Source organism: Hemicordylus capensis, chromosome 8, assembly GCF_027244095.1.
Source record: "Hemicordylus capensis ecotype Gifberg chromosome 8, rHemCap1.1.pri, whole genome shotgun sequence".
In the NCBI taxonomy this organism is placed as follows: Eukaryota; Metazoa; Chordata; class Lepidosauria; order Squamata; family Cordylidae; genus Hemicordylus; species Hemicordylus capensis.
In genome coordinates, this window is record NC_069664.1 from 7,683,509 (window position 1) to 7,700,122 (window position 16,614).

At 42.5% G+C, this 16,614-nt stretch overlaps 1 protein-coding gene across 4 annotated transcripts in view; it reads right to left on the reverse strand.

Moving 5' to 3' along the window:
* PIWIL2 (piwi like RNA-mediated gene silencing 2) overlaps positions 1-16,614 on the reverse strand; it is a 49,754-nt gene that overhangs the window by 12,973 nt on the left and 20,167 nt on the right. For 3 of the 4 annotated variants that reach the window (XM_053269992.1, XM_053269990.1, XM_053269989.1), the window contains exons 9-19: positions 16,018-16,098; positions 12,503-12,616; positions 11,247-11,435; positions 10,919-11,003; positions 9,923-10,012; positions 7,029-7,169; positions 5,406-5,519; positions 4,199-4,387; positions 2,361-2,462; positions 1,924-2,043; positions 824-912 (exon numbers count right to left, since the gene is read on the reverse strand). In XM_053269992.1, the coding sequence (XP_053125967.1) occupies positions 824-912; positions 1,924-2,043; positions 2,361-2,462; positions 4,199-4,387; positions 5,406-5,519; positions 7,029-7,169; positions 9,923-10,012; positions 10,919-11,003; positions 11,247-11,435; positions 12,503-12,616; positions 16,018-16,098 (1,314 nt within the window). The remainder of the gene's footprint in view (positions 1-823; positions 913-1,923; positions 2,044-2,360; positions 2,463-4,198; positions 4,388-5,405; positions 5,520-7,028; positions 7,170-9,922; positions 10,013-10,918; positions 11,004-11,246; positions 11,436-12,502; positions 12,617-16,017; positions 16,099-16,614) is intronic. The other variant, XM_053269991.1, reaches the window with a different exon arrangement.

The following is a 16,614-nucleotide window of genomic DNA, read 5'->3' on the forward strand; positions in this document are numbered from 1 at the left end:
TTTCAAGTGACTTACAAAAAAGGATAAATACAACCAATATAAACACACATACAATCTAAAGTCCAGCAACAAATGAAGCTACCACACCAAAGGTATAACTAGAAACCACACCCATATCCAACATTCACCTAACACCCCCCTACCCCGCAATCTTCCTGAATGAATAACCAGGAGTTCACTGCTTGCCAAAAGGATAGCAGTGACTGTGCCGGGCAGGTCTTTCTCAGGAGGGAGTTCCAAACTGCGATGCTTCAAATGAAGAGACCCTCTTTCATACACCTATCCACCTCACTTCTAAAGATGGGTGGGTGAGTGGGTGGAGACACACAGAGCAGGACTGCAGATCCTGGATCCGAGCACACAGATGGGTAAAATGGGGCAAGGTAGCCCTTCAGATATCTTAGGCCCAGATCACTTCGGAATTTTAATGTTAACACCAGCAATTCAAATTGGGTGCAGAAGCACTGATTATATTGCAGTCTTGTCAATATGCTCCAGGAGTGTGCCTGGCTGCTGCATTTCAAACCAATGGAAGTTTCTGAGCACTTTGCAAAGGCAGCCTCATATAGAGCATGTTACAGTGATCCAGCCTAGGACTAGGTGTTACCAGGGGCTGGAACAGTCATAGCCAGGTCTGCCTTGTGTGCACTTAAGCTGTATTCTAGTTTTGTGGCAGAGGTGGCCAAAAATTGCTGGATTTCACTTTTTCTACACGGCGGTCAGCAGTGGCCTTTCTAGAAATAGCAATGGTAATAGCACTTGAACCTACAGATATGCCTGGAGACCTAAAGAGTCAAGATCTTCTCAAAGAGAATGCACTTACTGATTGACACTTGCCACGAAGCCAAGCACAGAACGCTTTCCCCGGCTAGGGTCATGATAGACATCCATACCAACTACCATCAATTGTTTCTGGAAGGCAGATAAGAACCCAGTTGCAGTGCAGGAGTTATTACACACAAACTCACACTGCACTGGAGAAAGTCTCTCAGAACAGGTGTAAACCCCTTCTGTAGTTTCCTCTAAGCCTGAGGGGAAGTTGTTAACTGCAGGCCTAAATTTGAGGACTTTCTTCCCAGCAAAAAATTAGTTTGAAGTTATTGCTGAACCAACATTTTAGACCTTTTTGCATGAAATGGGGTATTCTCCAGCAAAGCTGGCAATGCTGGACAACTATGAAAACTTTTATCATTCATGGGCGAGCAATTACTTGTGCAACCAAAAAAGAAAGTCACCACAATAGGGTAGGAAACTCCCTACCCTAGGGGCTAGGGTGTGAGAGTGTGAGAGAGACTGACACTGACTGAGAGAGACTGACTTTTCTTTTTGTGTGTGTGCACAAGGAACCAGGAAGAAGAAACAAGGGGGTTGACTATCCTGAAATCAATCCTCACTAATAGGGAAGAATTGGTTGGTGAAGTGAAAATGGCAGGAACCTTGGGGGAAATTGTCTACATCCTGGTTCTCATTATATCAAGAGGAGGGAAAACTGCAAGTAGTTAGATGTGTACCCTTCATTTCAAAGAAGTTAGTTTAAGCGAGCTGGGGGGCGGGGCGAGGCGGGGGGATCAGACAGGATCCTATGGCTAGAAATCTTCACACACAGAGAAGCAATTCACAAGAAATCTCTGCAATAAAGGCATCTCATGAGCTCCCCCAATGGCAGCAGGAGAGAACTGAGAGAGGGAGAGAGGAGTTAACAGTACCATCGTTATCAAGCTACAAAGGGACTAGCCCAATTACTGAGCAGATAGAATACAAGACACACAGACACACGTGCATGCTTGTGTATCGTGTGAACTACAGAGCATAGGCTGTGGTAAATGTAGAAGAGGTAAAACATTCCAGGGGAATGCTTTGCATGATCAGATGCTTAAATCACTGCATTAAGTCTCCCTGACTAGAAGCAGTTGCATTACTTACCAAAGGGATGTCCACACCCCAGAGCTCTCCACCTAGCTTGCAGTTAATCTGCAACAGAATTTTCTGTGCTATACTTCTAAGTTTGCTGGGCTGGTTCATGATGGTTCGAGCATTAATAACCTGCAACAAAAGGCAAATATTTGAGTAACTATCCCTCCTCTTCCAACTCTCCACCTCAATAAATCAAGGTTTATACAATTAGGCTGTAGAACCGATGGAGAATAATGCTCTTCTGTATGCATGCAACAGAAATAAAACCTTAAAATATAAATACTAAAACAAAACAGGAGAAGAGAACAAAGGGCAATTGCTGCCCAAAGGAGAATGCATATGCAGGCCCCTGGAGACATACATGGCCCTCAGTTAATCCTGCCTGTTAACAAGGATGCCTTAAACACCCTCAACTCAAGGAAGTATAATGCAACCACTGGACTCACCTGAGAAGGGACTGGAGACTGCACACAGCACAGCTTTTTAATAGCTCCATATAAGTCATCTCGAGTCCCAGTGATGATACAGACGACCAACTGTACTGTGCCCTTCCAAAAAGGGAGAGAAAGTAAATGACTGGTTCAATGATAATTCCAACACTAGCACACTGAATCCTACATGAAGGCTGGAATTGTATAAGGAATGCACTGAAGTGTATCACGGTGCAGTTACTGTGCAAACAGTGGAATACCATACTGATCCATCATAGTGCCTTATGTTTACTAGCATTTATGCAATACAAATTTGGATCCAGGAGTACCACCATTTACAGATTTCAACCTAAAGTTAAAGCATACAGAACTCTCCAAAATAATTAGAGCTAGGGCTGTGGCAAATGCTCCCATGCAAATATGTATATGGAGGCAGGGGGAATTCTCCAGACTCTGCAACATCTACCCTTTCCAACCCTTTTCTTGTCATATTTACCAGCTGCTTCATTACTAGTACTTTTCCCAAATGGGGCTGCTTCTTCCAGGTTAGGTGACCCCAGCCAACTGAAGATCAAGTAGTCAGTGTGACTACCTCTTGATGCTGTACAGCCAGGTGCAACTATGTGATAAACTTGCAAAGCCAGTTCAGAGTGAGAGCAATGCTGACTCAAGTTATAACAAATAACTGGCATATAGATTTACTAAACAAGTCAACCTGCTTTCTGTTCCTCTCCTGAAGGGGCAAAGTGGCTTCCAATTCCCCACCAAACTGAGGAGACAAAGCAAGAGCACATATCCTCCTATTTCAGCTCAACACTAATTTTCCTTGGTAATTAGGGTAAAACTAGATTTTTCACCCAACTTGAGGTGGCTACCAATGCATGCCTGTGTAGAGTTTTCCTTCACAACATCAGAACCATTTACAGTGTGTTGCAATGTCGTCATTTTTGCCCACCCTACTCCATATAATTGGCTGCTGCTACGATGGGCAGGGGAACTCAAGGTGATGTCACTGCCACGTGGCATAAGTCAGGAGTTCTCAAATTTGGGCCTCAAATATTCTTGGATTACAATGAAGGCCATTGTGACTGGGGATGATGGGAGCTGTAGTCCAACATCTGGGGACCCAGGTTTGAGACATAGGGAGGCCAATTTTGCCAGCAGCCTCTTTAGACTTAACATGCAATGCTTAGCTACGTGGGTAAGAAGCAAGGTGCTTCTGCTGTTATCTTCCTTTCTCAGTTCAAAGCTTCATCATTTTTCCTCCACTGCAGTCCATGGAGTTAGTAGACAGAGTCAAAATTTTGACTTAGTTCCCAGATCAGTTGAGGACAGGATCTCAATTTCAAATGCCACTGTCAAATCTTCTCCCAAGCCAGTTTAGTGTAGCTGTTCATTTCACCAGAACCAAAACTATACATATCTTATCCCCAACAGAATGTTGGCCAAACCTTGACATCACTCTTGATGTCAAACCTTGACATCAACCTGGGTCAACCCAATGACCCAGGTTGGCAAGGGAAGTATAATCAAATAAGAGTGGATTCCCTAGCCATCAGGAAAACAGTATGAATTCTTGGGCAATAATTTTTTGTGGTGATAAGATCACATCTGGAGACTTCCAGTGTGTAGTTCAAAGCAGAACAAGCCCTTCAAGGATGTGCATTCTGTCATATCAAATATTTCCTCTCATAAGATTTCAGAGGAATGCTGAAGACGCAAGGGATGCGCAGAACTGCATTCACCATTTTAAAGAGCAAGTACATCTGGGCTACATAACGAGTGAACTATATTTTTATTTAGGCAACACAAATCAAGAGGTGTCAGGAATCAAAGCTCCAATAACCACATACCTCAGTGCTCAGTACTGATTTAATGGCCCTGGCATAAGTCTCTATTCGATCATCCTTCAATTCAGTCCAAGCAGGGGAGGTTAACGAGAGACCAAGTGGACCAGAGACGTTATGCAGCATACTGACCAAACTGTGGGCTTGCTCCATTGCCCGCTTTGGATAAAATAATGCCCAATAATTCACTGGAATCTAAGAATGGAACAGGAAAAGCAGTGATATGAGTTTTACAGAAAGTTATTTTATTTATTTATTACATTTGTATACTACCGCATACAAATGTCTCAAAGCAGTTTACAAACAATAAAACCATAATTAAAACCAAACATGAACACAGCTAAAACAACCAATTAAATAAGAACAGCAACCATAAAACCAACTTATGGCTGATCGAAGGCTTCATGGAACAAATGCGTCTTGAGTGCTCTTTTAAAACCTGCTAGAGATTTTACTATGACTATAAGTTTGTTTCAGAGCCCCAGGGAAGCCAAAGAAAAGGCCCAATCCTGAGTCGCCACCAAACAAGTTGGGGGCAGCCATAGGCGGACACAAATCTGTCCAAGGTTATATCCCTGTATGGACAATGGAAGCAGGGGAGGTAGCTGGGAAGGTGGGGAAGGAGGGCACACTCTTGCATGCATAGAAAAGGTCTGAGGAGAAGTATCCCCCTATCTGGCCCAGAGGAACAGAACTCCAGCTTGCATTCTGTGCAGTGACACACAAGCGGATCAGCAATACCTGCACTGCTACACCTGTCTAGATTACTGCCTGTGCCTCTGCAGAACATGGCTGTTTTGCTGCATCTTAAAACTGCATAACTGCAACACTACCCCTGTTTTTCCCCAATGGAGCAAGCATTGCACAACTGCACCTGTGCAATTCTAACCTGTAGCAGAACAGCTTTGTTCTGCAACAGTGCAGGTGGTCTTTTAGAAATACGCAGCAGCACAGGCAGTGCTGAACTGCTCAAGTTTCTCTGTGCAGAATGTGAGCTGCTGTTTTCTCAAGTAAAAGTAGCAGACAATGTTGCAAGTGGGCCTGAAAAGGTTTTGTAAACTCATGTTGTACCTAGGAAAGAGGGTGAGTCAGGCAGCAGATAGAAGAGAAGCACTGTGGGCTTTACTGCTCAGATTGTTCCAGATGTATATTGCAGGGGAAACTCAACCAACTACTGTACAATCAAAACTGTGTTGGTCCAAGACAAACTTACTGCAGAGATGCAGGGTTCTCTGGTGACTTCTTTGGACCAGTTTAAATCCTCTGATGTAGTGAAGGAGCTGTTCTTCAAGTTTATTCTTTCCAGGGGGAGAATACGTCCTTTTCCCTAGAAAGAAGACAGCAACATACAATTACAGGGCTTAATTAATTGGGACTCATTGAAGATCAGCCCAAGAACCTGCTTTCAATGCCAGGGCTCCATCCAAACATTTGAAACAGAATGACAAGTGTGCTTCGTCATTCCTGACCCTGAAGACAATATATTAAACAGAAGATGTAAAGGTGTGTGTGGGGGGGGGACAGAGCATAAGAATAGTGAATAGACAAGCGAGTGAGAGAGCAAGAGCGGGTGTTCATATTTCTATTGAGGTTTTGTAATATGTTTCCTCCTTAGCTGAACTGGCAGATGAGGGCAGGAGCTCAAGTTTACAGGGTTTTTGTTTTAAACATAAATAGAAGAAAGCCTCCAATAAGGGAGGAGAAGAGCCAGGGCAACAGCAGGGAGAGGAATGCCACAAGACTTCTACCCAGACTAATCATGTAACAGTTTGTATATCTTTGATAGTACAGTGTCCCCCAAATTGCAGAGTCCCCAACACTATGTCCTAAACTTCAGGACAGGCAGAAAAATTCATTAATTTTATATTACACCCTGGCTCAGGGAGGTTTACACACATAAAACTATCAAAAACTAATTAAAAGCAAATTAAAATTAGAATTTAAAACTAGACATTAAAAGCCAAGCTATCAAGATGGGTCTTTAAGGCTCTACTGAAGGCCTCCAAGGAAGATAATCCTTTCATATCCACGGGGGCATGGACGTAATCACATCACAACATAGAGGCAACAACTGAGAAGGCATGATCCCAGGTCACCCGAAGTCAGATCCCTCCTGATGATCCCAATGAGCAGTGGGGATCTTGTAGAGAAAGGTGCTCTCTCATGTAACCTGGACCTAAGCCATTCAGGGCTTTAAAGGTAATAACCAGTACTTTGCCCGGAAACATACCAGCAGACAACACAGATTCCATTATGCTGCTAATCCTGGATACTGGAGAAAGGAAGCCTATGGATGTGTATTGAGAGGGTGGGCAGAACTGCAAGTATAGATCCCTTGCCACAGTTTTCTGTGAACAACCATAAGAGGATCTGGTCTACCTTCAAATCTACTATGCTTCTCACATGCAACAATAGACAGCATGAACAGCACCACACTGGAGCATTTTACAGAGCCCAATTCTTTACTAATATCACTGTGGTATGTGCAAAGGCAAATTAAGACCATAGTTGGAGTTTCCTAGTGGTGTTAACCGGAATATGACCCAGTGAAAATATAGTCAAAATGGTCATATAATTTAAAAACAGCTTCCTTCCATCTCCCCCATCAACAGTATTTTTAACTGCTCAAATAGACAAAGCAATTTTTTGATTTAGGAAAAAAGGTTTAAGTTGTATCCATTCTTTTACTGCAAGACACTGTAACTGGTATCAATTCTGTTACAAAGAAAGGGAACAAATGCAAGAATTTGTGACAACTTGGGCCTATTTGCTGCTCTGAAGATCACATTTCAACTAGTTCAGGATCCTGATTTCAGACAAGATTAGATTTCCTTACCTTATAGACATCTTTGTCCAAACAAAGCCCCCACCGTGACAGTTCATTATGGGCAGCCTCATTCTTCTTAATTCTGCTCAGAAGCTGACCCAGAGCTAAATGGTGCTGCTTAGGGCTCAAACTGATCTGCTGGCTGACATCCTAAACAGAGTACACAATACAGACATGAGCAGAAGAGAAGAGAGTCATATCTGAGAATTTCAGCATACACTTAAAAGCCAAAGCACACATTAGGTGGAGATGTGTGAATGCATCGCCGTCTCTTTCCATTTTACTACTGCCCTCAAACAGCAGCAAAGAGTGGGGTTTAACCCTTCTCCCCACAACAGCTGTTATCTTTCCATTATCTTCCTGTCAACATTTCTCTCTCAGACCAAAGGTACCCCTGCATATGTTATTTTAAGCCACTTAACGAAGCTGTATGTATACTAGAAGAAGTCATAACATCATCAATCCCACTCCAATCACAGTGGAAGTCAGTTATTTTATTTATTCATTCAATTTATATACTGCCTAGTATAGAAATCTTTAGGCGGTGTACAGTTGTTAAAGAAAAGCTTGCTTTTTATGGCTTTCCCCCTGAAGCACTGCAATCCATGTGTTATGAATGAACAAACAAGCAAAAAAAAAAAAGAAAGAAAGAAAGAAAGGCTGTAAAGCAAAGAATATTAGATATGGAATGGCGACAGGAGATAAGAAAGGCCCCAAAATGACTTAAATCATGGAGACTTGCTTTTAGCACCAAGCCAGCTGATTACTGTCAAGCCCTAATAACTTCCAAATATCATAGAGCATTTGCATTCCACTTTGACGTATTGCCCTCAGCCGTCTTACATGGTAGATATGGTGAGATCCCTTATTCTGAACATTATTGTCCATGTAGTACACAGGCCATAGAGGATGTGGGTCATGTTTTATTATACTGCAATTTTTATAGGGACTCGCGTGAGTCGTTAATTTTACCTGTGGCTAATCCCGTGTGTGGAAGCTCTCGCAAGAGTTCGCAAGCAGAAGCACCATGGTGATTGGGCAGTGGAGATACCATATGCAGATAGGGAGGAGGAGCCCTGTGATGGTTAAGGTCAGTTGGAATGCAACTGTTACTAGTCAGAAGATGTTCTTGATTGTAGGAGAGGAATATGATATGAGATATATATATATCTCAGGAGATGGAGGATGCCGTTGTGTGAATTAGATGAGGAAACAAGATCTGTTAACTCAGGAAGGGAGAGAGAAAGAGAAAGAAGAGGAGAGCGATTGGAGGGGAGAGAAAGAGAAAAAGAAGGGGGGGGGAGAGAGAAAGAAGGAAGGGCGAGGGATGGGACTGAGCCTGTCAGTGGCCTGAGGGGAACAAGCGTCCATGGCGGCGTCTACTGGCAGCAAGGAAGGGTCGTCAACCACTGCTGATGTTCGGGGCTACTGAGCTCATTGGTGGAGGGAGGTAAGCAGGCAAGGGACACACCCAGGCCTGTCAGCAGCCTGAGGGGAACGAGCGGCCATGGCGGTGGCGGCAGCAAGGAAGGGCCTGGTCAACCTCTACTGCTCTTGTGGGGAGGAGCAGGGCTCGAGTGAGGACATCTCTGGGGATAGGGTGCTGCAGCTTGGCCAACAGGCATCAGCAATGTTGCAGTCGTGACCAAGAGCGGTGAGGGGGATGGAAGCAACAGGATGGAAGAGGAGGAGCAGGAGTGTGGCTCAGGTGAGGGTGGAGAGATCTCTGAGGTGAGGGGAGCAATCAAGTATTAGAACACAGATGCTCTGTGTGGGTTAAGCTAGTTTATGTTATTTCGCCTGTCAGACCATCAAGCCAACATTACTCATAATGCAGCTAGGTTTTAACAATGAATATACGATGGCATCTAATGAGTAATCTACTGGAGTAATTTACTATGCTACTGTATACTCGTAAAGTTATATTGTTGCTATATTGTTGTATGGGCCTGACTTTGTGTTTTTCTTTTTGTTGCTTCTGTACTGGTCAAAGACTGTAATAAAGTTTATCTATCTATCTATCATCAGTCGCAGGATTAAGTTATCTGTTACATGTTTTCAGATTTTATAAAGAAACTCAAATAGCACAAACAGAAATGTTTCACAGGGCAAGTAAATCATGTACAATGCTTCTTTTGCATGTTTCTGGCTACAGAAAATTAATTATCTTGTTCAAAAACAATTCTCTGACAAGGAAGAGTATAAGCAAACGGAGTGTGGGTGGCAGTGAAGGTGCTGAGGACAGAGTAGGGTGCTATCCTATGGCAAGGGGGTAAAGAAGCTTGCAGGGGAGAGGTTACGAAATACTGCTACCACTCCACCCTACATGTAACACACAAGTCACAAGCCACACAATATAGAAGCTTAAATTAGTTTAAAGCAAGGGTTTCAACACCAAATGCTGACGCAGCTTAGAAACTGTACTTGAGGGTTCTGTGCTTAAGTTGGATCCTTGACTGAAGAGAGACCTTACCCTCCTGGCAATTGCTCCTACTAACATTCTGTGCATGCACACGGACACACACCCCTTTGTTCATTCAAAATGTAGTGAATACATCTGCAATCGCAACATCCACAGAACCCTACTCTCCCTCCTGTACATCTATGAGTCTTGCAATAGTCTGTTGAGTTCCCCTAAGCTTAGCCTTCAGGTGTCATTGGACAGAGCATTTCAACAACTTCTCTGCCCAAACACAAAACCACCACCATCTGCAATCTTAGCCACCAAAAGAACCAATTATGAAAGAAGCTACAACAAACGAGATAACAACTTTGCTTAGGATGTCAGTACAACATGCTTAGACACTGGACAAGGAGTCAACCTATGCCCTGTAACTTGACTTCAGACTAAGCTTTTGAACAAGTAATAAGAGCTTTGGAAGGGAATTCTGATTTCACATCACCTTCATGGCTTTGAAATCTTTCTTCATCTTCTCAGGAATTCCAGTCAAGAAGGAAAGTTCTGGCAGCAACAGGATTTCACCCTTCTGCAACTACAGAAAAATTAAGTGCAAGCAATATTTGTACAAAGGTATGGAGAAATAATACCCCACAGAACAGCTGCAAAATAATCAGGTAAGATAGGAAACAGACAAATTTCCATCCCTAACTTGTCCTGGATTAGGCCAGTGGTGGTGGATATAATTGCCATATACAGTATATCAGCTATTTAGTACCAGGTCCAATGGATTTCTACTTCCCACCCAGTTTTCATAAGGGGATTCTGCCACCATGCTTTGCATGCAATAGTAGAGCACATGCCTTGCATGCAGAAGGCCCCAGTTCCAATCCCTGGTATATCCAGCTATTGCTGAGAAAGGACCCATCGGAAATTCTAGAGAGCCACAGCCAGTCATTGTAGACAATACTGAGCTAGTCAGTTTCATATATTTAAAAGAGCGGAACAATACTAGTGCATTTGGCAGTAGCACCTCATTTATATGCCTCTGAAGCTGCCATTTTTGCCCCAATTGCTTTCATGCTCCTTGTGGTAACACCCACAACTTTACCCACAGAGTTAGGGCAGACTGTATCAAACACACACCACACTAACAATACTTGCCCATTAGAGGCTGGGTTGAAATCTAGTACACCCCAAATCCTGTGGGTGAATGTTTCAGGCATTACCGGGAGCAGCACGGGAGCAACGAGAGGCCATTTTAGGCAGGCCTAAACCTACTTTCATTTGGCATTTTGGGGGCAAATTTGGCAATTTTTTCATTTGGGGAGAGTGCACACACTGCTCCAGACTTCTGGAGATCCTTTCCACTATAGAAAGCAGTCATTTGACCCACTTCTGCCAACAGCAGATAGAAAACTTTGCTGTCCAAAGTCACCAGTTTTCTGTTGATGTACAATTAGTTCAATTATCCAGCTCCAAGTAGAATGTCAACGCTTACCTTCCCTGGAGGATTCTTTCTTTCTTTGGGTCTGTGAATCAGCAGTGGCTGGTCAAGCTCCCTGACTGTTATCCCATAGTTTTTACTGTAAATGCAATGGAAAATATTATGTAAATTCCAGAGCATCAGGCTCATTTGAAACCAGTATGTTCAATAAAGTTATAGAAGATAAATTTCAAGAACACACAAAATGAACTTTAAGCCAAAACAAGACAGTATATGAAATCTTATATAAAATGAAGACATAATGTTCTCTCATTAAGGACTTGCTTTTCTCCATCACCCTAATATACTAACTTTTCAAAAAGTGTTTACCAGCAACTTTTACCTGTAGTAGTCTATGAAGGTGGTCTCCTTCCCATCAGACAGGGTAAAACTGTCCTTTGGTGTTTTATTCCAGTCAATGTCATCAATACGGTAAGTCTTGTTGTTATAACGTGTAATTATAATGTTGCCAATTAGATGCTTTGTACACTCATCCTGGAAGCTCTCTCGACTTTGTTGGTAAATTGCATGCCTTTGGGGAAAGGGGATAGGCAAAAGTACTTTTGTGATATACCTAGATGACGAGTGTGTGGGTGCATGAGTGTATTTACAAACACAATTCCTTTATCATAATACACAAAACAGTTTTCTCCACAAAATTCTTGTGCATATGTTTCTAAAATATTTATGAAGTATAAATCAAAGACAGCATGCACAAAACATGAAAGCAACCTCTCTGAACTGTGCTAGGGAAAATTTGTTGCAAATACATAAGCAATGATGTATCATCATCGCTAAGAATTGTGATTAGATTATCAAGGAAAACAAACATGGGTCTAGCTAAACTGGAGTTTTAAGCACAGATTGGGGGAAAGAGAATCCAATCTAAGGACTGAGGGTGGAGTACCGGCAGATATGAGGAAGAGCAAAGTCACATCACATGAGATGGAAAGCAAGAAACAAGTTGTTTAGGTAGCGTAGCATTTCAAAAACTACTCCATGCCAGATAGAAAACTCTGAGGCATTTCATTCTTGGTTCAAGTGCTGTGCACCAAAATCGAACTGTGAAAGAAGTGGGCTGGGTGTTGGGAATGAATAAATCTATATTTGGAGAATAAGTTTTTGTTAGAGGGGAAGGGTCTCCATTCTAGATTTTCAGGAAAAGCTGTTCTTTTTAGGGTTAGTGGTGCAAAATAAGTTTTGGGCACATCTCATTCCTGGGGTGGGAGCACATTTCACCATACACTGTTGAGTAGTTTACAATATTTAACCTTGGCATTAGTTCACCAATATGTGCCTCAAAGAGAAAGAACACCTAGTGTTCTCTTTCAGAGGGCCATGCAATAGAGGCCTCACCATCTGCCCGTTTCTCCAGATCAAGTGCTATGTTTATGCCTCTAGCAACAGAACACAGAAGATAACAGCAGATCTAAGAAAGTTACAAGAACCATCTCCAAGGCTTTGCTCACTATCGGATGGCACAAATCTACATTTCTGTGTTAGCTGCTGTTTTGTTCCACCTTCACAAGAGGTGTATTCCTCTTTATGATCTACACATGTTCCAAGTATACTGACAATATTGTTCAGATTACTACTCACATGCAATCCAAGACAGAATCATTCCTTATAACCTTGTGAACAACATCTGCCAACAGAAAGAGGCCACCATCTGTCCTCCGGATACTGGCTGCATAGCCAGGCCATATCTGCAGCCTTTTAGGGAAGTAAATTTTACACAAAACAGTACGTTCATTTGCAAAGTCCAAGGGAAAGTATGATGTCAGCTGTTTTATTAGAAAATACCACCAATACATAGACATCCCAAACGGTGCACAGAATATGCTTAGAGAGCCCAATTTCAGGTATAAGAGCCATGGATTTCTTCAAACTGCATTTCATTCATTATGCATAATACTTTAGTGTTAAATAACCAACTAGAACCTTCTGCAAATACAAACATATTACCCGAACAAAAGCTCCAAAGGGCTATTATTAAAGCAGGTGATTACTATTCATTATAATCTCCACTACAAACACATACTTGAACAATTCTTGTATATTTAAAAAAGAAAAGAAAAGAATGCTTCAACTTCCGAACTGAAAAAAAGGTTTTCTGATGCTTAAAACCCCAGTCCATTGAAAGACAATAGCCTGGTTGAAATGGAACAATCCTAGTCCAACTTGCCATGGTTTCTTCTGCCCAGGTACTCCTCCCCTTGCCTTAATTCAATACTTTCCAGTTGGTTTAAACTACAGTTTTCTATAACTGGAATCCAAACCAGAGAACTATGGTTGAGTGATCCCAAAGAATCTACAATAAGGTCAAGCTGTGATTTCACACCCTTGTTTGTACATTTTCCTCAAACATTTCTGGGCCAATTTTTCCTCACCACCACTTTCATCAAAGTTCAAAGTGCTGGAGATATGGTCAGTCGCAGGGCTCAGAAAGGTTGCTACATTCGTGAGGGGTGCCCATGGCAGTGATAAGCCTTACTCTCTGTATTGAAAATGCTGTTATCTCCATTGGTGGTGTCGACAGCGGCAGTGTTTCAAGCATTGTTTGTCTTCTTGCAGCTGCCAGTCACCATCAACTTTCCCAAAATGCACTGAGAAAGTATCATTCCTCAGTGTATCCTGAGAAAGAAGATGGCCGCTGGCAACCACTAGGAAGATGAGCAGGGTAGTGGGCAACCCACCAGCACTGATAGAGTTAACTGGAAAAGTAGTTGACCTTAATGACAGACTCGAGACCCTAGGTCATGAACCAATCAATCTGTTTATTTTATTTGGCTAACATTTTTAGACCACCCAAAACTCACGTCTCTGGGCGGGTTACAACAAAGCAAACAGAAAAATTTAAAACATTAGTTAAAACAAAATAAATGATTTATTTATTGTTAGATTTTTATACCACCTTTCATTAAAAACAATCAAATATAGAAAAAGTTAAAAACATTACAATTTAAATTTTAAAACATTTTAAAACAATGTTGAAACTATTAAAACAATATTTAATTAAAAGCCTAGGTGAATAGATGTGTCCTTAAAGACTTTTAAAAAGTTGTCAATTCACCAGGTGGGCGGGCCTGAGGGAGCTCCTGGTGGCTGCTGGGAAGAAGAAGATGTGTGACCCAGGTGAGACAGGAGCAATGGAATCATGGTGAGTCTGCAACTCTTGTGGGACACAACTGCAGGGGGTTGGTTAGGTTAAGTCCAAGGAACGGAAAGCCAAGGTTTGGGGCTTCAAAAGTCTAGCTTAGGAGAAAGTGTTTAGTAACAACTTGCATTAGAATTTATTTTTCTTTGAGTGTGTTGCTTTGCATATCCCTGATACTGTTCTATTATTGCTTATCTGCAACCATAACTAAAATAAGAAACACTAGCCTACACTTAAACCACCTAGGGCATTGCAAAAGACTCTGTAAGCAAACTAAGCAATTTCAAGTGCATCTAAAAAGGTAAGCTTCAGACGAACCAGTCTGTAGTAAGTGAATAAAAGGGGTTCCCCCCCGTTCTTTTCTATTTACAAGCCTCCCAGAGTTGGTTATTATTAACTCAGCAGAAGAAAGAGGAGTGTCTCGTGCAAAGCATCTCCAAGAGCTCAGCAAACTATCATTGTTTTCTCACCACGTGTAGGCATACTTGTCGAAGGTTTTTATATTTGCAAGATGAGGAGAGAAGTCTAGGCTGTGGCTCTCCAAACCAGGCTCTTCAGTTTCTGATAAGAGTATCTGGTGGCAGCATTTTAATCTACTGAAAGTCTAAAGTTTTAAAAGGGAAGCCCACCCAGGAAGCTCAGCAGGGGTGACTCAACACTCTTTCCCCTCATGTGAGCTGGCTCTGAGTCAAAAGGTTAATTCCTTACAAGGAGCATTTGAAACATTGCTGCCACCACCCACAAGCAGAGAAGTATTTTCAACTAGCTAGCCCAGCGCAGAGCATCTGCGTGCTAGTTCTCCCTACCTTCTTCCCTCTCCTCAGCACTCCTCACACGTTCTGCCCCCTCCGACCAACCGTCATCCCCTCCACCACGCCCGATTCACGCACCCAGAGACCTCCCCATCTGAGCCCCACTTCTGCTCCTCCTCCCCATAGGAGCAGCAGCAGACTGGCCCCTTACACATTTCACATTGGCCTGGCCCGCCAAGCACAAGACCACCTCCCCTGACATTTTACCCCCACCGGCCAATCCGGCCTCCTGCCCTGGCAAGCCAGGACCACCTCCCTTGGCCTCCCCTCCCCGTCAGCCATTCCACCTCCTCCTCCCAGCTCCAACTGAAGTATCAGGGGACTTCAAACTCTCGCGAGATATGTCGTGTACCACCTAAGCATTTACACACACACACACACACACACACACACACACACGAGTTAAGGATTAGGCCACTGGCAAGCCATTCCCCCAACTCCTTGAAATATTTATCACGTTCATGGATTTCTCTCATAAAAGTGATAAACACTTTATATTGAAATAAGGCATGTGAGAGAGGTGAAGAGGGAAGTAGTGGAGGGAGCACACAGGCATGCAAACACACATGGTCAAACACACATGACTGCTACATCTGAACTGGGCCAATGTGTCCCAGTTGACATTTCATTTTTCAAACAAATTTGCCATGAGGTAGCAGAACTTTATGCACAGGGTAACTCTGAGTAGCTGAGCCATGGGTCTACCACATGAGTGAGTAAGGAAAGGAAAGAAGAGGGACAAAGTATTTTATACAACTCTGGCAGCCACCTGAAAGAGAGAACACGACAGAAACAAGCACACAAGATCGCCACTTTTTCAGTGTAAATTTTAATTCTAAATAGTCACTACATTTTCCTTTCCAATAACCAACTAAGGAGAGTCATGACCCTGAGCAATTCTTCCAAAAGCTTTCAGAGAATATACATAGGAGGACAATGTGTGAAAAAAAGAGTAGTGTTATTTGGAGGTGGGTGGGATAAAAGTTAGTAAACTCACAAGGAATTCAAGCAAGAAGTCACTTCTTTCTGCAACAGTACAGCATACTGCCCCAGCAAAAACAAAATGGTGTTTAAGATTATTTACAAAAGTGATGGAATGTGCAGTAATGATACCCAGACACAAAGGCACAAGGAGGCATACCTACCTATATTGTTGCAGCACAGTAGCACTAGTGGGGTCATAGAAATTCCTTCCAACAAGCTTCATATCTAAAATCCTCATTACTCTAAAACAGAAACACAAGGCTGTAAAGAGACTGGAAAAGCTGAGAAATGCACAGTGTGCTGCTTAAGGCAAGACATTATGCACTAATAATAATAATAATAATAATAATAATTATTATTATTATTATTATTATTATTTGATTTCTATACCGCCCTTTGAAAAATGGCTCAGGGCGGTTTACACAGAGAAATAGTAAATAAATAAGATGGATCCCTGTCCCCAAAGGGCTCACATTCTAAAAAGAAACATAACACACACACCAGCAACAGTCACTGGAAGTACTGTGCTGGGGGTGGATAGGGCCAATTACTCTCCCCCTGCTAAATAAAGAGAATCACCACAGTAAAAGGTGCCTCTTTGCCCAGTTAGCAATGAATTCTTGATTGAATGCTAACTTTCTGCTCCATTTTGTTAACATAGACCCCCACAACTGCAGGATCTTTCAGGGGTTATCAATCTTCTCCACGGCTCAAGGACCAACCCCAATATAACATTAGACTCGAGAACATCAAATTGC